Source organism: Tamandua tetradactyla, chromosome X, assembly GCF_023851605.1.
Source record: "Tamandua tetradactyla isolate mTamTet1 chromosome X, mTamTet1.pri, whole genome shotgun sequence".
Lineage (NCBI taxonomy): Eukaryota > Metazoa > Chordata > Mammalia > Pilosa > Myrmecophagidae > Tamandua > Tamandua tetradactyla.
In genome coordinates, this window is record NC_135353.1 from 1,477,929 (window position 1) to 1,503,307 (window position 25,379).

Genomic DNA, 25,379 nt, shown 5'->3' on the forward strand with positions numbered 1-25,379 from the left:
GGAGCGCGAGCGCGAGCAGGAGCGCGAGCGCGAGCAGGAGCGCGAGCGCGAGCAGGAGCGCGAGCGCGAGCAGGAGCGCGAGCGCGAGCAGCAGCGCGGAAACCCTTGCATTCGGAAACCCTTGCATTTGGAAACCCTTGCCGTCGTGGAATGCAAATGGAGGGGCTGCAGGGCCTGGAAGGCGGGCCAAGGGAGAGTGGCCACATATGCAATTATGTAGTGCTGGGTAGGGGCCTGGTTAGACTAGAGATACACACGCGAATTAATGTTTCTGGACAGTGGCAAAGCTCCCAGAAGTTCTCGGATCCATTGCTGTCGGGAAATGCAAATGGCGGGCTGCAGGGCCTGGAGCTGTCGCTAGGTAACGGCGCTTTGACCCGGTTGGTACGGGTGCTCCGGGCATCTCCCAGTTAGCACGACCCCAGAGGACACTGGCGATGCCGCATCGTGCACGGCCACGGTTCCTTCTCTGCCCGTTTCCTTATCGTCCCCGTTGAGGTTCCTGCCGGCCGCCACGCCCCGTATCCACGCCCACCCCGTGGTGCCGCCGGACTTTCCCTGCTCAGAATAAAACCTTCGACGCCTCGGTCAGGGTCTTCAGCCCCACCTCCAGGACCCCCATGACCGGGCCCCGGAAGCCCCCAGGCCTTGGCCTCCTCGGAGCCAAGGAGGGAGTGGGTCTAGTGTATGCCGCGCCAGGCCGGCCCCGCCTACCCCAGGCCGGCACCCCCAGGGCCTGCACCCCCAGGGCCCGCACCCCCAGGGCCCGCACCCCCAGGACCCTCACCCCCAGGGCCCGCACCCCCAGGGCCTGCACCCCCAGGGCCCTCACCCCCAGGGCCTGCACCCCCGGGGCCTGCACCCCCAGGGCCCGCACCCCCAGGACCCTCACCCCCAGGGCCCGCACCCCCAGGGCCTGCACCCCCAGGGCCCGGCCCCCCAGGGCCCTCACCCCCAGGACCCGCACCCCCAGGGCCCGGCCCCCCCAGGGCCCTCACCCCCAGGGCCCGCACCCCCCCGGGGCCCGGCCCCCCCAGTGCCAGCCCCTGCACTGTCCCCATGAGCACCTGCTCCCCCTGACACCGCGGCTTCCAAGACACCGCCCGGACCCGCACCTCCTGTCCCTCCCACTGCCCCCGGCGCACCCCCAGAAAGAGCCCGAAACACGTCCAAAAATGGATTCAGAAACTTTACTTGGCGGGAAATTCGGGGTGCGGGTGGGGTGCGGGAGGGGAGCGGAGGGGAGGGGAGGGCTGGGCCCTCCACCCCGGCTGAGGGTGGGCTTGTGGCTGGTGGGCGCTCTGCTCCGGTCGGGTCCCAGCAGGCGTGGGCAGCTACTTCTGGGCCGGAGCCACCTGGGAGATGGTGGTGGTCCCAAAGAGACCACTGAGCAGAGCGTTGTTATGCACGGCCATGTCCACCAGTCCCGGGGTGATGCGCCTTGTGCGGCTGTGGCGCGCCTCGTTGCCCGCCAGCTCCAGGATCTTGGCGGTCAGATACTCGATGATGGCAGCCAGGTAGACGGGCGCCGATGAGCTGAGGCGCTGGGCGTAGTGGCCTTCCCGTAGCTGGTGCTCCACCAGGCTCACGGAGAAGGTCAGTTCGGCTCGGGCGGTGCGAGAGCGGTTCCGTCGCTTGCGACGACGCGATGACCCTCCACTGCTCCTCTGCCCCGGCATGGTGAGCTCCCCGACGGGACTGCGGCTGTGCTGCGGCTGCTGCAACGTCCCGGCTCTGGCTGCTGCCAACGGCCCGGCTCCAACGCTGCCAAGCACTCGGGACGTATCCTAGGACGCGCGGGGCCAGCCTCCCATTGGCCACCCAGCACTCTTTCCGAACCCGGAGACCGCGTGATGTCATGGCTCTCCGATTGGCTGTGCTGAGGCCCGGGCTTCCCGCTGACCTTGGGAACCTGGGTGCACAGGGCTGGACCCTCTGCTGGAGGAAGCGCCCACCCTCCGCTGGACGGGAACCGTGGTACCCTCATAGAGTGACCGTTCGGTGGCGTTGGCTCGTTTCGCGGGGCCCATCGGGAGGACCGAGCTGCAAGGCACTTCCGTGACCCCATCAGGCGCAGACCCCTTCCCACGGGGCAGTCTCGGTCAGTGCAGACCCCTTCCCACAGCAGGCCCTGTTAGGTGGAGACCCCTTCTCACCGAGCAGGCGCTGTTAGGTGCAGACCCATTCCCACTAAGCAGACCCCACCCCTGGCGACCCCTTCACACTGAGCAGGCTCCACCGCCTCAGACCCCTTCCCACTGAGCAGGCCTGGTCAGCACAGACCCCTTCCCACTAAGCAGGCCCCATTAGGTGCAGACCCCTTCCCAGTGAGGAGGTCCCTCACCTGAAGACCCCTTCCCACTAAGCAGGCCCTGTTCGGTGCAGACCCATTCCCACTGAGCAGACCCCTTCCCAGTGAGCAGGCCCCTCACCCGAAGACCCCTTCCCACTAAGCAGGCCCTGTTCGGTGCAGACCCCTTCCCAGTGAGCAGGCCCCTCACCCGAAGACCCCTTCCCACTAAGCAGGCCCTGTTTGGTGCAGACCCATTCCCACTGAGCAGACCCCAGCCCTGGCAACCCCTGCCCTCTGAGCAGGCTCTACTGCATCAGGCCCCTTTCCAATAAGCAGACTCCTCACCCACAGACACCTTCCCACTAAGCAGGCCCCGTGAAGTACACGCCCCTTCCCACTAAGCAGGCCCCACTCCCGCAGACCCCCTCCCGCTGAGCAGGCCCCATCAGGACAGACCCCTTCCCACTGAGCAGGCCCCACTCCTGCAGATGCCTTCCCACTGAGCAGGTCCTGTCAGCACAGACCCCTTCCCACTGAGCAGGCCCCACTCCCGCAGACCCCCTCCCGCTGAGCAGGCCCCACTCCCGCAGACCCCTTCCCACTGAGCAGGTCCCACTGCCACAGGCCTCTTCCTACTGAGGAGACCCCTTCCCAATGAACAGTCTCGGTCAGGCACAGACCGCTTCTGACTGAGCAGGCCCCGTGAGGCGCAGACGCATTCCCACTCAGCAGGCCCCGTCAGCACAGACTTCTTCCCACTGAGCAGGCCGCACTCCTGCAGTCCCCATCAAGCACCCACCCTTGCCACTGAGCAAGTCCTGGGCAATACCCTCCCAGCTGTCTGTCGGGATGGGCCTGTTCCCCATGTCACGTTCACAGAGATGGAATCTCAGCACCTGTGCCCCTTTGTGTCTGCCTTCTTGTGCTGACAAGAATGCTTCTGAGGTTTGACCGTGCCATACAAGTTAGCAGGACTTTGTGCTTTTTATGACCAGATAATATTCCATTATATGGGAGGGTTTGATTGTCTCCAGCCATCTGTGCCGATTTGAAAGGATTTATGCACCCTAGAAGAGCCATGTTTTAGTCCTAATCCCTTCTTGTGGAGGCAGCCTTTCTTTTAATCCCTGCTTAGTACTGTTGGCTGGGAACTTGATAGGTTATCTCCACAGAGATGCGACTCACGCAATTGTGGGTATTAAACTTGGATTAGAGGGAGATGTGCCTCCACCCTTTCCAGGTACGTCTTGATTAGTTTACTGGAGTCCTTTAAAAGAGGAAGCATTTTGGAGAGAGTCCCTTTTTCAGAGAGCCATGACAGAGCCAGTGCAGAATGACAAGAGCCAGAGCCTATGCAACCAGAGACCTTTGGAGATGAAGAAGGAATACGGCCCCGGGAGAGCTTCAGGAAACAAGAAGCCTGGAGAGAAGGCTAGCATTGTCATGTTCGCCATGTGCCTCTCCAGTTGAGAGAGAAACCCTGACCGTCGTCGGCCTCTCTTGAGTGAAGGTAACCTCTTGTTGGTGCCTTAAATTCGACATTTTTATAGACTTGCTTTAATTGGGACATTTTCACGGCCTTAGAGCTGTAAATGTGCAACTTAGTAAATTCCCCTTTTAAAAAAGCCGTTCCATTTCTGGTATATTGCATTCTGGCAGCTGGCAAACTAGAGTGCCAACCACCAGTTGATGGAAATTAAAGTCATCCCTGCCTTTTGCCTTTGTGCCCAATGCTGCCTTGAACACTGGCCTGGGGCTCAACTGCCTGAGCCCCTGATTTCAGTTCTCTAGGGGTATAAACCTAGGGGTGGACTTACCTGGTCATGGGGTAATTCTTTTTCTTTCTTCTTGAGAACCTGCCAAGCTGTTTTCTCCACAGTGGCTGCACCATTTTACATTGCCACCGGCAACAGACGGAGGTTCCAACTTTTCCACATCTTCGCCAATGCTTGTTACTTTTCATTTGTTGTGTTGTTTTTCTGTTTTTATTTTCAAATTATTATTATCATAACCGTCCTAACTGTTGTGAAGTGGTATCTCATTCTCATCGTCGTTTGGGTTTGCATTTCCCTAATGACCAGTGGCATTGACCATCTTCTCCAAGGGCTTTTGGCCACCTGCACTTCTTCATTGGACAAATGTCTGTTTAAATCCTTGGCCTCCTTTTTAGTCAGATTGTGCACCTTTTCCTCATAGGTTTGTGAGAGTTCCCTAATATATTCAGGATACTGACGTTATGATTGGCAAATATGTCTTCCAGTTCTGTGGTTGTCTTTTTCTTAATAGTGTCTCTGTTTTTTTTGCATAGGCAGGCTCCGGGAATCATACCAGGGTCTCCAGCATGGCAGGCGAGAATTCTGCCACTGAGCTACCATTGCACCACCCTAATAGTGTCTTTTGATGCACAAAAGCTGAACTGTTTTTTTCCCTCTCATTGTTGTGTTTTGGGCGTCATGTTTAAGAAACCATTGCCTGATCCAAGAACATGAAAATTTATACCTGTTTCCTTCTAAGACTTGAATAGTTTTAGCTTACATTTCTGTGATTTGTCATGAGTTAATTTTATGCTGGTATTCCACAGTCTTGATTACTATGACTCTCAGGGTGGTTTTGGCGAGTATGAGTCCCTTGCTTTCCTGCATGAATTTTAGAATCAGCCTGTCGGTTTTTATAAGGAAACATCTGGGATTGTGATGGGCATTACACCATATATTAGATCAATTTGGAGAGTATTGCCAACTTAATGATATTAAGTCTTCCAATCCATGCACACAGGATGGTTTTCCATTTATTTCAGTCTTCTTTACTATTTTTCAGCAATGTCTGTAGTTTTCAGACTAGGTTTTGTACTCTTTTGTTAAATTTATTTATAAATATGGAGGCTTGGAGTTATTTACCCCAGAAAAACATATTCTTAATCTAACCCATTCTTGTGAGTGTGAACCCACTGTAGATAAGACATTTTGATGAGATTACCTCAGTTAAAATGTGGCCCATCGGAATCAGGATGGGTCATTTTCCCATTACTGGAAGTTTTGCCCTGGTAGTGAGAAAAATTAGTCCTAGACTAAATAACATTTTTGGTCCTGTGTAATAAAGCTTAGAAACAAGAACTTAAGTATCATGCTGTTTGCAATTAACTATGTCCCAAAACAAAGCTTAGGAATATTTATAGAAACACAAAATATACAGCACAGAGCAATGTAAAATTCACACTGGCGTGCATTCAATAAAATATTACCAGGTATACAAATAGGCAGGAAAATCCAACCCATAATAACAAGAGAAATCAATCAATCAAAACTGACTCAGAAATGACACAGATAATACACTTAGTAAATAAGGACATTTTAAAAAGGGTATAACTGATTTCCATATATTCAAAAAGCTAGAGGAAAGACTGAACACAGTAAGTACAGATATGGAAGGCATAGAAACAAAAACAATGCCTGACATGAAAAATATACTGGCTAGGATAAATGCCAGACGAGGCATTGCAAAAGAAAAGGTAAGTGAACTTGAAGGCACAGTAATAGAAAGTATCCAAGATAAAATACACAGAAAAGAAATCTGTAAAGAAATTAACAGAACTTAATATACAAGTAATTGGATTCCACAGAAGAGGAGGGGGGAGGAACTGCAAAATTTTTTGAAGCGATAAAGCCCAAATTTTCCAAATTTTATGAAAACTCTAAACCTGCAGGAGCAAGAAACATGAAGCAAACCACACCAAGGCACATTATAGTCAAGATTTTTTAACTCAGTAATTAAGAAGGGAATGATGTCAGCAAGATAGTAGATTAGCTCCAAACCTCATCTTCCCATAGAAACATTGAAAAACAAGCAGAAATGTATAGCTGTGAATGCCTACATTAAAAATGATCCTAATTCAGCAACTTGACCTTCCATCTTAAAAAATTGGAAATAGAAGAGCAATGTAAATCCAAAGCCAAGAAGAAGGAAGGAAATAATCGAGATTAGGATAGAAATAAATGAAATAGAAAATGGAAAAACAATAGAGAAAATCAACAAAACCTAATTTGGTTCTTGGAATATATCAACAAAATTGACAAACTTTTAACTTGACCGTGAAAAAAAGAAGGAATATTCAAATTACTAAAATCAAATGTAAAAGCAGGTACATTACTACCTACCTTACAGAAATAAAAGCATGAACAAGCATAAGACTCGCCTCATTTGTTTTCCTTCTCTCAGTGATCACTGTCCTTCATTGCCTGATATCCAGTGCCTTGAAACCCATCATTTCATATATTTTGTCTGGTTCCTTAGTTGGCTCATGGTCCACTTCCCTCATCTTCAAAGCTAATGATGCTTTATCTCACTGACCATTTGTAAGTTGTCACACCTCTGTCTGACTCTCTTCTTCTGCCTCACTCTTCCACTTTTAAGGGCTTTTCTTTTATGTTGGGACCATATGGATAATCTAAAATAATCTCCCTATTTTAAGGGCAACTGATTGGCAACTTTAATTCCATATACAGCTTTAATTCCCCTTTGCCATGCAACTTAACGTATTCACAGGTTCTGGGGATTTAGATGTCATCTTTGGGAGACCATTATTCTGCCTACCACAAACTATTTAGTGTATGTGTGAGTCACAAACTGATGATCAACATTCATTAGCTGTATAATACTCTTGAGTTAGACATAAGTTGATTAGAACCTGATAAACCTGAATGGCATTTTGACATTGATGTGTATTTGAATTTTTAAACTTTTTCCATTTCTCAATGATTATTCTGTAGCAATAAATTTCTTTTAAATCAGATATTTGGGAATATAACTTGACCTATCCCAAATCAAAGATGATTACCTCCTTTTTTGGATCAGACTACGCATGTATTATTTTAATCACAATAAGATGTAAAATTCAGGCCACCAAGACCTGCCAATGCTTTCTTATGGTAAAGGTGGCCAGACAGATGAAGCAAGTTGTTCTCTGCAAACAAGTTTTGGCCACCCCACTCCAGAGAGGTGGGTTGCAGTGTACTGATCTTTAAGAACAGGGTGCAGTGTACAAGGTTGAGAAATTTATTCCCTGGGATTTAATCACATTAGCTCTTGCAAGGACCAAATCTAAAGGCCATACATAAAAGGTCAAATTTCTCCCTATTTAGAAAAAAAAACAGTGGAAAAGGACAAAATCCTTAATGAATCTTTAAACAAAGGCCTGTGGTTTGCATATATTGTTAATTCTATCCTAACCCAAAAGTTCAGATATACTTACCAAAAAGAATGCTATGATTCTTGGTATAATTGTTTATGAACAATACTATAAATTTATTAATATTTTCTATCCCATAGGAAGAAAAAAGTTCCTTTGCAGAACAATTTTTTTAATTCCTCATAATACTATTAGTCTCATGTGTGGTCATATAACAGATATATAGATCCCTATTTTAGAGTATTCAAGCATATCCAGAACTCCAGGAATTCTGAGAGAGCTGATGTTCAACTTTCCTTATAGACCATGGTTTAAATCTAGGCCTTCTGAATTGGCATTACTACCATATTTCTCAAACTATGTTCCATTCCCCATGAATATGTTGTATACTTCTCTCCAGTTCCCAGATATGCCAGTGTTCTAAACCCCACATGCTAGATACCAAAGTATCTCATGAATTCATTAACCAATGCCCACAGTTCACACACACCCACACACACAGGTGTACACACTTACACTACATGCTTGAAAGAGCTTTTTGACACTAGTTTGGAGGATAGACTTCCAGCTCCCAGTGTTCATTTATAGCTGACCCTTTTCCTAAGCCAGTGACTCTCAAACTTTAATGTGTGTGGGAAACTTCTGAAGATCTTGTTAAAGTGTAGGTTCTCATTCAGTACATCTGTGTTGGGGCCTAAGCTGTTGCATTTCTAGTTAACCTCCAAGCATTGCTGCTGCTGTTGGTCCATGGATCCTGCTGGAGAAGCCCTAAATGGCTTCCTCAGCTTTTATGAGCCTTTTACAGGAACCCAAACTAGAAAATACTTCACTTTCCCAAGACCTAATCTCCCTTGTTCCACTCTTCTTGGTTCTTTTCTCCTTCATGTATACTATCCTGACATCTGTCTAGTCAGAATAGTTTTGTTTGGGTGTTGGATGCAGTTGAATGCACAAAACAAAATTAGAAGGAAGATACAATTAGGAGGAATTGCATTTCATTCTGTCTTCACTTTCCATGTGTCTGTACTAATCCCTCCCTACAGGTCTTCTTTGGTAATGTGGATTCTTCTGGGATAAAGCATAATATTTTTAACCCTCCAATTATCGCTCAGTACATCCGTTTGCACCCAACGTACTATAGCATCCGCAGCACTCTTCGCATGGAGTTGATGGGCTGTGATTTAAACAGTAAGTACCAAGCCATCCCATAACCCTTCCCTCTCTCCACCATAGGTAGGGTGACCAACCAACCTTGTGTCCCCTGTACTGGGGTGTTTCTCAGGACATAGAACTATCCACATGAAAACTGTCACAGTCTTGGAAAAATCCAAAATTAGATCACCCAAACCATGGGATCAGAGCCCCAGAGGAAGCTACCTCCTATACTGCTATCAACAAGGCAAATCAAAGTCAAACTGAACAGAACTGACCAGAAAGCAGGGGGTATATTACCAATAACAGAATGTGTGCAAAAGTAAATACCTGAAAAATGATATCATGATGACAATAGTCCTAGAGTATCAGTGGAACTTACGCTACCTTAGTCCATGTGATGACATTCTCCTTTCATTTCTTTGAGGTTGCAGCATGCCACTGGGAATGGAGAGTAAAACAATATCAGATTCACAAATTACTGCCTCATCCTACTCTACCAATATGTTTGCCACCTGGTCTCCTTCACAAGCCCGACTTCACCTCCAGGGAAGGACCAATGCCTGGAGACCCCAGGTAAGAAGCAACATATTTGCCATTTAAGTGACCCAGAGCATGGGTTAGTAGTTGGGAAAACCCAACCAGAGCGTGGATTAGTGATTGGGAAAAAATATGGAAAGCCTTTATTGTTATTTCAGATGTATTTATACCAATTGGTTCCAAAAATGAGGGTCATGGAAGTTAACTATAGGCCAAAAACCCCACAGGCATTTAATGGGTGTTCCATGTTATTTCACATGGCATTCATGAAGGAAATTATCCCTTACTGATCTTCCTGAAAGAAGGAATCTCTGTATCCAGTACTGGGCTAGTATCAGGCAAAGAATATTAGTAGCTTAAGCCCATTTTTACAAAGAAATATCAACAATTGTCTTCCTTTCCAGTTTTCTCAGTGCCTCAAAGGAAAGGTTCACAGCCACGTACAATGCATTGGGCACAGTTCTTTTCCAGAACCGCTCAGTATGTGATTTCAATCTCTGAGAAGCTTTTGAGATGAATTAACTATGCTCCTTCAGGGGTTTATTTTAACCAAAACAGGTTGTATACCATATTGTCACACTTTTTATACTCTAGTCACTTCAAATATATTTTTGCTAAGTAGTCAATGACCTAATATATGGAAGTCATGTAGGAAGTCTACATATGGCTGATATGTTCATTCAGCAAACATTTGCTGGGCACCTATAAAGTAGCTGACTCTGGAGAGACAGAAATGAACCATGCAAAAGTCCTTCTCTCAAGTTGCTTACAGTCTAATATAGGAGACTGACAGACCATTAAAATGTAAAGAATAAGTGCTCTGATATTGTTAAGAAGGGATTTCGGGATTTCTAGGCGCAAACAGTGACCAAAAGAATACTAATTCAACACTAACTTCCTCAGGTGAATAATCCAAAAGAGTGGTTGCAAGTGGACTTCCAGAAGACAATGAGAGTCACAGGAGTAGCCACCCAGGGAGTGAAATCTCTCCTTACCAGCATGTATGTGAAGGAGTTCCTCATCTCTAGCAGTCAAGATGGCCATCACTGGACTCTCTTTCTTCACAATGGCAAAGTAAAGGTATGCTGGTCTCATAGGAAAGGCACAAAACCTCTCCTAGAGCTTGACATCTATAACCATAACCAGGTTGATATGAGACCAAACCTTCAGGGTAAAACTATGGTAGCAGAAAATCATGAAAAGCATTCTAGGGGAACACAGTGATTCTGAGTATGGAGGTGTAAAGCCAGAAGTTGATTATCCTCATTGATGTTGATGTCATCCAGAATGATGTTGAGAATCAGAAGGGTGAAGAAGAATGATAATTATTTGTCAAATGCTCATTGATCTATATATCAGCAGCAGCAACTCAGCAACCTACATTCCAAAGACCTGTTAACCTTTTTTTGAGTAAGCAGGCAGAAAATGTATTAAGAATGCTTGTGAGGGGACATATGGGCACTCTGACAAGAAAAGAGGGGTGAGAGGTGAGAGGCCTGACACTGTGGAGCAATCTGCTTTTATAAATTTTTGTTCCTTTTGTAATTTTTATTAACTATTTTACTATCATCCCCCTTTTCCTCATCTATGGATGCTTTATTGTAGATGATTCACTCGGGTGGGATCATTTGACCCTCAGGTGCTGTTCATTGCTGTTCTTCTCAGACATATCTTTCTCCTTGATGCCTGACATGCTGCTTGGAGTTTGCCATTTGTTTATCATCCAGCCACTGTCCTAATTATAACCTGTTTCATTCCCCACTGAGGGACTTCTAGCCCCCTTAATCTTAAGGGAATTGGGGCCGATGGTCTATCTTCTGTAGGTGTTTCAAACTGTCAGTGGGCCACAGGCCCTACTTGTGAGAGGATAGAAGTCTCTGGCTGTGCTATAGAGAGTGGCTTGTTGAGTGTGGGGAACAGGATCGTAGCCTCTGGAGAGGAGAGGTTTGTTATGAAAGACTTCTAATGTGGAAGAAACAAATTGGATGAGAAATTGTAAACACAATCAGAGCAGAAGTAGGAGCAAAATGGAGCTTAGGGTATTCTTTTTTTAAAATATTTTTATTGTAAACCTTAAACGAACATACAAACATTCTTCACATACAAACATTCTACACATGGTGTCCAACCAGTAGCTCACAATATCATCATATAGTTGTGTATTCATCACCATGATCATTTTTTGAACATTTGTATTTCTACAGGAAAAGAAATTTTTTTTCTTTTTTGTAATATGCCTTAAAGTCAGTAGTGAGACCTCCCAATTCATTTTTCTTTCTCAAGATATTTTTAGCTATTTGGGGCACCCTTCCTTTCTAAATAAATTTGGTTATTGGTTTTTCTAGTTCTGCAGAGTAAAATTTTGGAATTTTAATTGGTATTGCATTGAATCTATAAATCAATTTAGGTAGAATTGGCATCTTAATTATATCTACTCTTCCAATCCATGAACACTGTATGCCCTTCCATTTATTTAGGTCTCCAATGATTTCTTTTAGCAATTTCTTGTAGTTTTATGTATATAGGTCTTTTGTATTCTTAGTTAAATTTATTCCTAAATATTTTATTCTTTTGGTTGCAATTGGAATTTTTTCTTGATTTCCTCCTCAGATTGCTCATTACTAGTGTATAGAAACATTACTGATTTTTGGATGTCCATCTTGTACCATGCCACTTTTCTGTACTTATTTATTAGCTCCAATAGCTTTGCTGTGGATTTTTTGAGGTTTCGACATATAGTGTCATATCATCTGCAAATAGTGAGAGTTTTAGTTCTTCCTTTCCAATTTGGATGCCTTGTTTTTTTTTTTCTTGTCTAATTGCTCTGGCTAGAACTTCCAACACAATGTTGAATAACAATAGTGATAGTGGACATCCTTGTCTTGTTCCTGATCTTAGGGGGAGAGGTTTCAGTATTTCCCCATCGAGGATGATGTTAGCTATGGGTTTTTCATATATTCCCTTTATCATGTTGAGGAAGTTCCCTTCTATTCCTATCCTTTGAAGTGTTTTCATCAAGAAAGGATGTTGAGTTTTGTCAAATGACTTTTCTGCATCAATCGAGATGTTCATGAGGTTTTTCTGCTTTGTTTTGTCGATATGGTGTATTACAGTAATTGATTTTCTTATGTTGAACCATCCTTGCATACCTGGGATGAATCCAGCTTGGTCATGGTTTATAATCCTTTTAATGTGCTGCTGGATTCAATTTGCAAGAATGTTCTTGAGGATTTTTGCATCTATATTAATTAGAGAGATTGGTCTATAATTTTCTTTTCTTATAGTATCTTTGTCTGACTTTGGTATGAGGGTGATGTTGGCTTCATAGAATAAGTTAGATAGCCATCCCTCCTCTTCAATTTTTTTTATAGAGTATGAGTAGAATTGGTACTTATTCTGTCTTCCGTGCTTGGGAGAATTCATATGTGAAGCCATCTGGTGCTGGACTTTTCTTTTTTGGGTGCTTCTTAATGACTGATTCGATCTCTTTACCTGTGATTGGTTTGTTGAGGTCATCGATTTCTTCTCATGTCAATGTTGGTTGTTCATGCCTTTCTAGGAAGTTGTCCATTCCATCTGTGTTGTCAAGTTTATTAATATATAGTTGCTCATAGTATCCTCTCATTTCCTCCTTTATTTTTGTGGATTCAGTGGCTATGTCTCCTCTTCCATTTCTGATTTTATTTATTTGCATCCTCTCTCTTTTTCTTTTTATCAGCCTTGCTAAGGATCCCTCAATTTTTAATGACTTTCTCAAAGAACCAATCAACTTCTGGTTTTGTTGATTTTCTCAATTGTTTTCATGTTCTCAGTTTCATTTATTTCTGCTCTAATCTTTGATATCTCTTTCCTTTCGCTTGCTTTGGGGGATAATTTGCAGTTCTTTCTCTTGTTCTTCCAAGTAAACAGTTAATTCCTCAATTTTTATTCTTTATTCTTTTTTGATATAGGCATTTAAGACCATAAATTTCCCTCTTAGCACTACCTTCACTGCATCCCATAAATTTTCATATGTTATGTTTTCATTTTCATTTGCCTCGAGATATTTACTGATTTATCCTGTAAATTCTTCTTTGAACCACTGGTTGTTTAAGAGTGTGTTGTTTAGCCTCCATATATTTGTGAATTATCTGGCCCTCTGCCTGTTAGTGATTTCCAACTTCATTCCTTTATGATCCGTGAAAGTGTCTTCTATCATTTCAGTCTTTTTTAATTTATTGAGACTTGTTTTGTGACCCAGCATATGGCCTTGAGAATGATCCGTGAGCAGTTGAGGAAAAGGTGTATCCTGCTGTTGTGGGATGTAATAGTCTGTAAATGTCTGTTAAGTGTAGTTCATTTATTGTATTATTCAAAATCTCTGTTTCTTTATTGTGCTAATTTGAAAGTATGTATGGACCCTAGAAAAGCCATGTTTTAATCAAAATCCCGTTTCATAAAGGCAGGATAATCCCAATTCAATACTGTATGTTTGAATCTGTAATTAGATCATCTCCCTGGAGATGTAACCCAATCAACAGTGGTTGTTAAGCTGGATTAGGGGAGATATGTCTCCACCCATTTGGGTAGGTCTTGATTGGTTTAATGGAGTCCTATAAAAGTGGAAACATTTTAGAGAATGAGAGATTTGGAGAGAGCAGAGAATGCTGCAGCACCACAAAGCAGAGAGTCCATGAGCCAGTAACCTTTAGAGATGAAGAAGGAAAATGCCTCCCAGGAAACTTCATGAAACCGGAAGCCAGGAGAAAAAGCTAGCAGATGATGCCATGTTCCCCATGTGCCCCTCCAGCTGAGAGAGAAGCCCTGACTGTGTTCACCATGTGCCTTCTCACTTGAGAGAGAAACCCTGAACTTCATCGGCCTTCTTTTGAACCAAGGTATCTTTCCCTGGATGGATGCTTTTGATTGAACATTTCTATAGACTTGTTTTAACTGGAACCTTCTCAGTCTTAGAACTGTAAACTAGCAACGTATTAAATTCCCCTTTTTAAAAGCCATTCTGTTTCTGGTATTTTGCATTCTGGCAGCTAGCAAACTACCACATTTATTGATCCTCTATCTAGATATTCTATCCTTTGATAAGAGCAGGGAATTGAACTCTCCACCTATTATGGTAGAGATGTCTATTTCTCCTTTCAGTGTTTGCCTCATATATTTTGGAGCAGTCTGGCTTGGTACATAAATATTTATGATTGTTATGTCTCCTTGTTGAATTTTTCCTTTCATTAATACAGAGTGTCCTTCTTTGTTTCTTTTAATTGTTTTACATTGGAAGTCTAATTTATGGTATATTAGTATAGCTACTCCTACTCTTTTCTGATGGTTGTTTATATGAAATATCTTTTCCTAACCTTTCACTTTCAACCAATTTTTGTCCTTGGGTCTAAAATGAGTCTCCTGTAGACAGTATGTAGATGGATCTTGATTTTTAATCCATTCTGCCAGTCTGTGTCTTTTGATTGGGGATTTAATCCATTAATATTTATTGTTATTACTGTAAAGGCAGCACATTGTTCTAGCATTTTGTCTTTTGGATTTTATATGTCATATCTAAATTTTTAAATCTTTTTACCTTTACTGATAGTCTTCATTTCTACACTCTTCTCCACACCTCTCTCTCATGCCTTTTCCTATCTGCCTTTCGTGCTTTCAGAGTATTCTTTAGAGTTTTTAGCAACACTTTTGACTGGGCTTGGCACGCTTTGGCAGGTTGCAATATCTGGCTGAAATTTGAATAAGTGTTCTTCTCCGCTCTATTTGAAATTTCTTAGCTACTGAAATTTTCTTTCGTTTTTAAGTTAAGTAATTCTACAATGGGGCTAGTCTCATCTTTGGGAGTCATGTTTCACATTTCTAGGGAGACTTATACCCCCTGGAAGTTCATGTATCATGATGGGGAAAGGTAGTGTGTTTATTTGTAGAGTTTCACAACAAAAAAGGTTCTCTGGGAATGACTCTTAGGCATTAATTATAAGTGGTCCTTGCTTGTCATTACAGAGATAAGCTTCATAAGGGCAAGCCTCAAGATTGAAGGCTTTATTTATTAAATTGGTAGACCCTATTGCTTAAGAATAATTCTACACTTTTTTAGGCTTTTAAGGGATTTTTTACAAATATTTTTATTTTTTTAATTAAGATTTTATTTTTTATTTTAGGTTCTATGTCAAATAAAACTGAATTCGATTGCTTAAATAATCTGTTACAGAAAATTTAAATTTTTGAAGAACTGACAAATAAATTTGGTTGCTTTTATGATCTATCATTTTTTTTCTAACAATAACTAAAACCATGATTAACAACATAACCTTGTCAAGTCTTTAGGAATTTTATATAAATCTTTAAATATATGACAAGCTCAGTTTAACAGAAGGATAGAAAATCTTTTAATTATTGTAATATTTAATATGTTAAACTATTTTAGCACCTCACTTTTACAAGATGAAAGAACAAATCTTTTTTAACAGTTTTTTTAAGACTGAGAAGACGTGTATTTTTTATATAAAAAAACTTCCTATTGTATAATATAGCATATATACAAAGCAAAGAAACAAAAGCAGTAGTTTTCAAAGCACTCTTCAACAAGTGGTTGCAGGACAGATCCCAGAGTTTGTCATGGGCTACCAGACCATCATCTCAGATTTTTCCTTCTAGGTGCTCCAGAACATTGGAGGTTAAAAGGAATTTTTTTTATCATCACAATTGGCTTTTTAAGAAAATTTTTGTGAAAAATAGCATATATACAAAAAAGCAATAAATTTCAAAGCACAGCACAGCAATTAGTTGTAGAACAGATTTCAGAGTTTGGTATGGGTTACAATTCCACAATTTTAGGTTTTTACTTCTAGCTGCTCTAAGATACTGACTGGAGACAAAAACAAATATCAATATAATGGTTCAGCAATCATACCCATTTGTTAAACCCTACCTTCTCCGTATAGCTCGACCATCACCTTTGATCTTTCTCCCACACTTTAGGGGTGTTTGGGCTATGCTCATTCTAGTTTTTTCATGTTGGAAGGGGCTCTCAGTAATATGAGATAGAGAGATGGAACTACCTGATATTCTGGAGAGGCTGGCCCCTCTAGATTTCAGGACTTATCTGGTCCAGGGACCCATCTGCAGGTTGTAGGTTTCTGGAAAGTTACCCTAGTGCATGGAACCTTTCTAGAATCTTATATATTGTTTTAGGTATTCTTTAGGATTGGCTGAAATGGTTTTGGTTGGGGGTTGGCAATTATGGTAGGTAGCAATGTTTAGCTGAAGCTTGCATATGAATGATCTCCAGACCCACTAGAGAACTAATGGGTCCATAAGTAATATTACCACATTGAAGATAAACAAGATTGAAAGGGGTTGTACAGACCTATGTGTCCCACTGAATAACACTAGAAATATAAATTAGTTTTTGTAAGAACTACTTCAAAGGTTAAAAAAAAAAGAGTGACCTCTAGAGGAACCTCTCAACTCTATTTGAACTCTCTCAGCCACTTTTACCTTATTTGTTACACTACCTTTTCCCTTTTTGGTCAGGATGTTGATACCACAGTGCCAGGGCTGGACTCATCCATTGGAGTCATCTCCCATGTCGCCAGGGAGACTTTCACCCCTGGATGTCATGCCCTACATAGGGGGGAGGGAAATGATTTTACTTGCAGAGTTGGGCTTAGAGAGACTGAGGCTACATCTGAGTAACAACAGAGGTCCTCCAGAAGTAACTCTTAGGCATACCTATAGGTAGATTAAGCGTCTCTGCTACATACACAAGCTTCACAGGAGCAAGCCTCAGGATCAAGGGCTTGGCCTATTGATTTAGGTGTCCCTAATATTTTCCACAGGAATAGGGGTTTTCTGGTGGTAAAGTTTAATAGTTTCATATTTTTTCTCCCATCCCTCGAGGGACTTTGTAAATACTTTTTTATTATCTGCTTGATATGCTCTGGAATGTATCCAGGCATTACATTAAGCTATACAGGATTAAAAGCTTTCATTCTTATTCTGGGCTCCCTGTGTTTTGATTCTTTAAATCTATCTGCACAATTTGAGGTAGATTATGTGCTACAGAAAATTTAGATTATGGACAAAATAAACCTTTCTTTCTTTGGTCTCCAAAAGCAGAGGTTCTAAAATATAAACAGTGCCTTGCTTACCCCTGTATTCTGAATTACCTTAATCCCGACCTGATTGGCTTCATTCTTATCTCTGAATAGCAGGTTGTACATATATAAAACAACCTCTCAGAATCCAGAAATAATAATTACCACTCCAGATTAAATATGACTGCTGTAAGAGCTTATCATCTAGGCCTGTGTTTTCTTATAAGCATGTTCTAAATGAGACCATACAGTATTTCCTCTTTTGTTTCTGGCTTATTTTGCCTCACCAAATGTACCACAGGTTCATTCACAATGTTGCATGACTCACAACTTCATTCCTTTTGTAGCAGCACAATATTCAATCATATATGTACACCATCGTTTGCCAATCTACGTCTCAGTCGGTGCATCCTTCAGACACCTCCTTTCATTAGCCATCACATATAATGTCCAAATTCAACAGTCCATCAGCACTCTCAATTTTGGATAATTTCTTTGTTTCCACAGGAAAGATAACCAATAAACACACCCTTACCAAACAGGAAATCTAAGCTTCCCCTTAACCCTTGTTCCTCCCCCCATTATTTACCCCTGGTATCACTGCAGTACTGTTGATGTTTTCCTCTTAAACATAGTCTAAAGTATGTAATAGCAGTTTCCCCCCATACCCCAAACTTATACTCTTTGTACAAAATTCATACCTTTGAAGTAATTCATGCAAGAACTTATTTATATTTGTAGTATTAATCAGTGGGACACATGAGTCTGTCTAACCCCTTTCAATCATGTTCTCCTTCAATAGGTGATATTACTTGTAGACCCACTAGTGAACTGCCTTCTCTTCTATTTATTCCCTTACATTGGAGTTCAACCTCATTAGCTAACCATTCACCCATCTCTAACTTCCGTGTATCTCTAGGTCCCCTATATTGTACATTATATGCCTCTGATTTTTCCTTTACCATGGTCATAAAAGTGGAATCATACAGTATCTGTCCTTTTGTTTCTGGCTTATTTCACTCGGTGTTATGTCCTCAAGGCTCATCCATCTTGTCATGTGCTTCAGGACATCATTTCGTCTCACTGCTGCATAATATTCCATTGTATGTATTTTTTGTTAATACACTCATCTGTTGACGGGCACTTGGATTGTTCCCATCTTTCGGTGAGTGTGAATAATGCTGCTATGAGCATTGGTGTGCAAGTGTCTGTTTGTGTCACTGTTTTCAGCTCTTCTGGATATACACCAAGTAGTGCTATAGCTGGGTCATAGGGCAACTCCATATTTAGTTTTCTGAGGAACCACCAGACTGTCTTCCATAGCAGTTGTACCATTAAACATTCCCACCAGCAGTATGTAAGTGTCACAGTTTCTCCACATCTTCTCCAACATTTGTGGTTTCCTGTTTGTTTAACAGCAGCCATTCTTATAGGAGTGAGGTGGTATCTCATTGTAGTCTTGATCTGCATTTCTCTTATAGCTAATGAAAATGAGCATCTCTGCATGTGCTTTTTAGCCATCTGCATTTGCTCTTCAGAAAAAATACCTATTCATATCTTTAGCCCATTTTATTATTAGGTTGCTTGTTCTTTTGCTCTTGAGTTGTATGATTTCTTTTTGTATGCAGGATATCAAACCTTTATCTAATGTGTGATTTTCAAATATTTTCTCCCATTGAATTGGCTGCCTCTTCACCTTTTTGACAAAGTCTTTTGAGGCACAAAAGCATTTGATTGAGCTCCCATTTATCTATTTTTTCTTTGTATTTTGTGCTTTGGGTATAAAGTTTAGGAAGTTGTCTCCTATTACTAGGTCTTGAAGATGTTTCCCTACATTTTCTTCTAGGAGCTTTATGGTACTAGTTCTTATATTTAGGTGTTTGATCCACTTTGAATTAATTTTTCTATAGGGTGTAAGGTATGGGTCCTCTTTCCTTCTTTTGGCTATTGATATCCAGTTCTCCCATGCCCATTTATTGAAAAGACTATTTTATCCCAGTTCAGTAGATTTGGAGGTCTTTTCGAAAATCAGTTGACCATAGATTTGGACATCTCTTTCTGTACTCTCAATTCGATTTCATTCATCAATCCTTCTATCTTTGTGCCAGTACCATGCTATTTTGACCACTATGGCTTTATAATAAGTTTTAAAATCTGGAAGTGTTAATCCCCCCACTTCGCTCTTTTTTTTTTGAGGATGCTTTTAGCTATTTGGGTCTCTTCCCTTCCAGATGAATTTGGTAAATAGCTTTTCCAAGTCTTCAAAGTAGGTTGTTGGAATTTTGATTGGTACTACATTGAATCTGTAGAGCAGTTTGGTTAGAATTGATGGGTAGTTAAGAAACATCTTAGCTATGTTTATCCTCCCTATCCATGAGCAGGGAATGTCTTTCCACCTATTTAGATCATCTTTGATTTCTTTTAGCAATGTTATGCAATTTTCTGTCTACAAGTCCTTTACATCCCTAGTTACATTCATTCCTAGGTACTTGATTCTTTTAGTTGCTATTTTGAATGGAATTTTTTCCTTAATTAACTCCTCAGTTAGCTTATTGCTTATGTATAGAAATGTTACTGATTTTTGTACATTTGTTTTATATCCCGCCACCTTGCTGAATTTGTTTATTAGCTCAAGTAACTTTGTTGTAGATTTCTCGGGGTTTTCCAATATAGTATCATGTCATCTGCAAATAATGAAAGTTTTGCTTCTTTCCAATTTGAATGCCTTTTATTTCTTTTTCCTACCTGTTTGCTCTAGCTAGAACTTCTAGTACAATGTTGAATAATAGTGGTGATGGAGAGTATCCTTGTCTCGTTTCTGATCTTAGGGGGAAAGCTTTCAGTCTCTCTCCATTGAGTGTGATGCTGGTTTTTCGTATATGCCCTTTATCACATTGAGGAAGTTACCTTTGATTCCTGTCTTTTGAAGTGTTTTTATCAGAAAATGATGTTGAATTTTGTCGAATGCTTTTTCAGCATCGATCGAGATAATCATGGGATTTTTCCCTTTCAATCTGTTAATATGCTATATTACATTAATTGATTTTTTTTTGTGCTGAATCATCCTTGCATTCCTGGTATAAACCCTACTTGGTCGTGGTGTAATAATTATTTTAATGTGTGGTTTGGCTCAATTTGGTAGTATTTTGTTGAGAATTTTTGTGTCTATATTCATTAGGGAGATTGGCGTGTAATTTTCCCTTCTTATAGCATCTTTACCCAATTTGGGTATTGTGGTAGTTAGATTCAGGTGTCAACTTGGCCAGGTGATGATGCCTAGCTATATTGCTGTGGCCATGAGCCGATGGCATGTGAACCTCATCTGTTCCTTATTACATCTGCAGTCAGCTAGGAGGTGTGCCTGCTGTAATGAATGATGTTTGATTTAATTGGCTGTTGCTTAAATGAGAGAGTTCAATGTAGCACAGCCTGAGCAGCTCAGCATACCTCATCTCAGCAGCTCAGCCCAGGCCTTTGGAGATGCAGAAAGAAATCACCCCGGGGAAAGATGTTGGAACACAGAGGCCTGGAGAGGCCAGCAGAGATCTCTTTGTGCCTTCCCACCTAAGAAAGAACCTCAGTTGAAAGTTAGCGAACTATACATTAACTAAATAAATCCTCTTGTATTGAAAACCAGTCCGTCTCTGGTGTGTTGCATTCCAGCAGCTAGCAAACTAGAACAGGTATTAAAGTGATGTTAGCTTCATAAAATGAATTAGGTAGTGTTCCTTTTTGCACAATTTTCTGAAAAAGTTGGTGCAGGATTGGTTTTAGTTCTTTTTGAAATAATTTTGTTTATTTGCATCCTCTCTCTTTTTTTCATTGTCAGTCTTGCTAGTGACCCATTAATCTTATTGATTTGCTCAAAGAACCAAGTTTTTGTTTATTGATTCTTTCTATTGTTCTTTTGTCCTCCCATTCATTTAACTCTGCTTTAATCTCTATTTCTCTTCTTCTATTTGCTTTGTGTTGGTTTGCTGTTTTTTCTTAAGTTCCTCTACGTGAGCAGTTAAGTCCTCGATTTTTGCTCTTTCTTGTTTTTTTAATATAGGCATTTAGGACAATAAATTTCCCTTTCAGCACAGCCTTTGCTGCATCCCATAAGTTATGATATGTTGTATTCTCATTTTCATTCATCTCCAGATAGCTACTGATTTCTCTAGAAATTTCTTCTTTGACCCACAGGTTGTTTAAGAGTGTGTTATTTAATCTCCTTGTATTTGTGAAAGTTCTCATTCTTTCTTGGTTATTGAGATCCACCTTCATTCCACTGTGATCAGAGAAAGTGCTTTGAATATTTCAGTGTTTTTAAATTTATAAAGACCTGTCTTGTACCCCAGCATATGATCTATCCTGGAGAATGTTGCATGAGCACTAGAGAAAAATGTAAATCCTGGTGTTTTGGATTATAACAATGTATATATGTCTGTTAGGTCTATTTAATTTATTAAATTGTCTAAGTTCTCTATTTCCTTGTTGATCCTCTGTCAGATTGTTCTGTCTATAGAGGAGAGTGGGGCATTGAAGTTTCCTACTATTATGGTTGAAATATTTGCTGCTCCTTTCAGTTTTGCCAATGTTTGTCTCACGTGCTTTGGGGCTTCTTGATTGGGAGCATAAACATTTATGATTGTTATTTATTCTTGGTGAATTTTCTGTTCTATTAGTGTGTAGTTTTATTAATTTGTCGCTCATGATGTTTGTGTTAGTTTGCTAGCTGCCAGAATGCAATATACCAGAAACAGAATGGCTTTTATAAAGGGGAGTTTATTAAGTTACAAGTTTACAATTCTAAGTATATTAGGTTTCTCTAGAGAAACAGAATCAACAGGGAACACTCGCAAATATAAAGTTTATAAAAGTGTCTCAAGTGGCCATGGAAACGCAGAGCCCAAAATCCACAGGGCAGGCTGTGAAATCGATGATTCCGATGGAGGGTCTGGATGAACTCCACAGGAGAGGCTCGCCAGCCAAAGCAGGAAGAGAGCCTGTCTCTTTCGAATCCTCCTTAAAAGTCTTCCAGTGATTAGATTAAGTATCACTCATTGCAGAAGACACTCCCCTTGGCTGATTACAATTGGAATCAGCTGTGGATGCAGCTGACTTGATCATGATTTAATTCTACGAAATGTCCTCATTGCAATAGACAGGCCAGCACTTTCCCAACCAGACAAACAGGTACCACCACTTGGCCAAGTTGACACATGAACTTGACCATGACACTAAGGAAGTGAAAGTATCCAAATTAAGGCACCATAAGAGGTTACCTTCACTCAAGAAAGGCTGATACTGTCCAGAACAGCTCTGTCAGCTGGGAAGTGCATGGTTGTCATCTGCTGGTCCCTTGTTCCTGGCTCTGTTGCTTTCAGCCTCTGCTCCTGTGGGGGTTCCTCAGTTGCCTCTCCAGGGCTGGATTTCACCTCTTGATTTCCCTTAGTTTTCTCCAGGTTCTGGCTTGCTTAAAATCTCATGGGAAGGAACATGGCAACATCTATGGACTCCAGGCATCTCCAAACATTTGTGTCTCTGCTCGTCCTGTCAGCCCTGAAGTTTCTGTTGGCTCTCTCACTGTGTCAGCTCTGCATTTCTCCAGAACGTTTCCTCTTTTAAAGTCTCTAGTAATCTAATCAAGAACCACCTAGAATGAGAGGAGTTGCATCTACAGCTAACAAAAAAATTAACACCCACAATTGGGTGTGTCACGTCTCTGTGGAGATGATCTAGTCAAAAGTTTCAGCTCCACAATATTGGATCAGTCTTTAGGAGAAATGGCTATTTCCACAAGATTTCATGAGGATTAGAGCATGGGTTTTCTGGGGTACATGATAGACTCAAACTGGCACAATGTCTTTGCATTTAAAGACTGATATTAGTATAGCTATTCCTACTTTCTTTTGGCTACAGGTTGCGTGGAACATCTTTTCCCATCCTTTTACTTTCAATCAAGTTGTATCCTTGTGTCTAAGATGAGTCTTTTGTATGCAGCATATAGTTGGATTTTATTTCTTAATGCATTCTGCCATTCCATATTTTTTAATTGGAATGTTTAGTCCATTAACATCCAAAGTTATTACTGTAAAGGTGTTTCTTGAATCCACCATCTTATCCTTTGGATTTTGTCAGATGTCTATATTCTTTTCCCTCTTTCTGTTTTTATCCTTTAAGTTACCTTTACTGGTGCTCTTCAATTCTGTACACTTCTCCAGGCCTCCCTCTCCTGACTTTTGTTTCCAACAGCAGAATTCCCTTTAGTATTTCTTGTAGGGTCAGTCTCTTGTTTTGCAGATTCTTTCGGAATTTGTTTGTCTGTGAAGATTTTCATCTCTCCCTCAATTTTGAAGGACAGTTTGGCTGGGTACAGAATTCTTGGCTGGAAGTCTTTCTCTTTCAGGATCTTAAATATAGGATACCACTGCCTTCTTGTCTCCATAGTGCCAATTCAGTAGTCCAAACTCAGTCTTATGTGGTTTCCCTTGTACCTAGTAGACTGTTTTTCTCCTGCTGCTTTCAGGATTTTCTGCTTCTCTTCAACATTTGACAGACTGATTAGTATATGTCTTGGGGAAGGCCTATTTGAATTTATTCTATTTGGAGTTCATTGGGCTTCCTTGATTTGTATATTTATTTCCTTTATAAGGATTGGGATGTTTTCCCCCTTTATATCCTCAATTAATCTTCCTAGCCCTTTACTCTTTTCTTCTCCTTCTGGGACACTGATGATGCTAATGTTTGCATGCTTTGTTTTGTCCATCATTTCCCTGAGATCCAATTCAAATTTTTCCATCTTTTTTGCCATTTGCTCTTTTGTATGTTTGAAATTGATGGTCCTGTCCTCTAGTTTGCTTATTCTCTCTTCTGCCTCTTCAAATCTGTTGTTGCGTGTCTCTAGTTTATTTTTTATTTGGTCTACAGCATCTTTACGTGATATCTGCTATTTTTCTATTTATTCTTTCAAATTCCTCTTTATGCTCTTCTAGTATCTTCTTGATCTCCTTTATGTCGTTACCCATCCCATTTATTTTATTTAATAGAGTGACAGGAGCATCTTTGTTTAGTTGTTCCAATATCTATGTCTCCTCTGGTGTTTTAATTTGATCATTAGGCTGGGCTATATATATCTGCATTTTGTATTTGCAGGATGGATGTGGAGCAGGATGTGGGGCATGGAGCATGGGTCACAACAGTGCAGGAATGGTTTGGAGCACAAGTATAGGCACAGGTTGGGGACTCTACACTGGTGCCTTTAAGCATGGGGTGCAGCGCAGAGTTGTAGAGGTGTGGTGTGGGGGCTGTGGGGTGAGATGCAGCTCAGGCAGACTTAGAACACAGGAGCAGTGTGAGGCTTGGGGCACACAGAGATAAGGCCCAGCAGGAGGTGGATAGGAGTTTGGGGGTCATGGGTGTCAGGGTGTCAGGTAGATAGCAGAGAGATCAGGTTTCAGGGAAAGCAGGGTGCAGGAGTGTCCTTATGCAGAGGGAAGAGTCCAGGGGGCCTGGGATGTGGATGTGGAAATGTGTAGTGGCAGGGCACAGGTCACGGAGGTTATGGGGCATGGGTCAGGGCAGGTGATGTTGGGTGTGCAGGCCTTGGCATGGGTGTGCCAGTGCAGGGATTTTGAGCAGGGGTGTACGCATGTGCAGGGCCAGGGCTATGGTAGCACAGATGCTCACATGAGCATCTGCCAGTTGTAGGAGCAGGGTGCTTATGTCATGGGGTTGGAAAAAGGCGAATGTGTGCATGGCAGGGGGTTGGGGTTCAGGGGTCAAGAAGTTGGTACAGACACCCAGTGGCAAGGTGGATGTGGTTGCATGCATGTGCAGGTCTGAGGGCAGAGCCCTGGTGTCCAAGTAGGCAGAGTTCAGGGGTGGAGGGCCAGTTTGTGCCTACATGGACTGGGAGTGGGTGTGACCCAAATGCACAGGTCAGGGCTTTCCCAGAGCTGGGGGGCTTGACAGGGGTGCACAGTGCATGTGTGCAGATCTGAGAGGGCCTTAAACTGATGTATCTGTGTGCAGAGCTCAGGGGGGTGGGATGGGGTTGCATGACAGTATGGGCTGGGGGCGGGTATAGCCTGGGTATGAAGGCAAGCACCTGCAGCCTTGATGTGCAGACTGT

General features: G+C 42.0%; 2 protein-coding genes across 5 annotated transcripts in view; one reads left to right on the forward strand and one right to left on the reverse strand.

The window, feature by feature from the left end:
• F8 (coagulation factor VIII) overlaps nucleotides 1-25,379 on the forward strand; it is a 298,778-nt gene that overhangs the window by 235,883 nt on the left and 37,516 nt on the right. For all 4 annotated transcript variants that reach the window (XM_077144781.1, XM_077144780.1, XM_077144778.1 and 1 more), the window contains 3 exons: nucleotides 8,522-8,666; nucleotides 9,058-9,206; nucleotides 10,074-10,250. In XM_077144781.1, coding sequence (XP_077000896.1) covers nucleotides 8,522-8,666; nucleotides 9,058-9,206; nucleotides 10,074-10,250 — 471 coding nt within the window. The remainder of the gene's footprint in view (nucleotides 1-8,521; nucleotides 8,667-9,057; nucleotides 9,207-10,073; nucleotides 10,251-25,379) is intronic.
• Nucleotides 1,186-2,174, reverse strand: LOC143670548 (histone H2A-Bbd type 2/3-like). The gene has a single exon (XM_077145396.1). The coding sequence runs from the start codon at nucleotides 1,677-1,679 to the stop codon at nucleotides 1,335-1,337; it is 345 nt and encodes a 114-aa protein (XP_077001511.1). The 5' UTR covers nucleotides 1,680-2,174; the 3' UTR covers nucleotides 1,186-1,334.

Coding starts and splice junctions, on each gene's coding strand:
- LOC143670548 (XM_077145396.1), bottom strand. CDS start 1,679: ATGCCGGGGCAGAGGAGCAGTGGAGGGTCATCGCGTCGTCGCAAGCGA.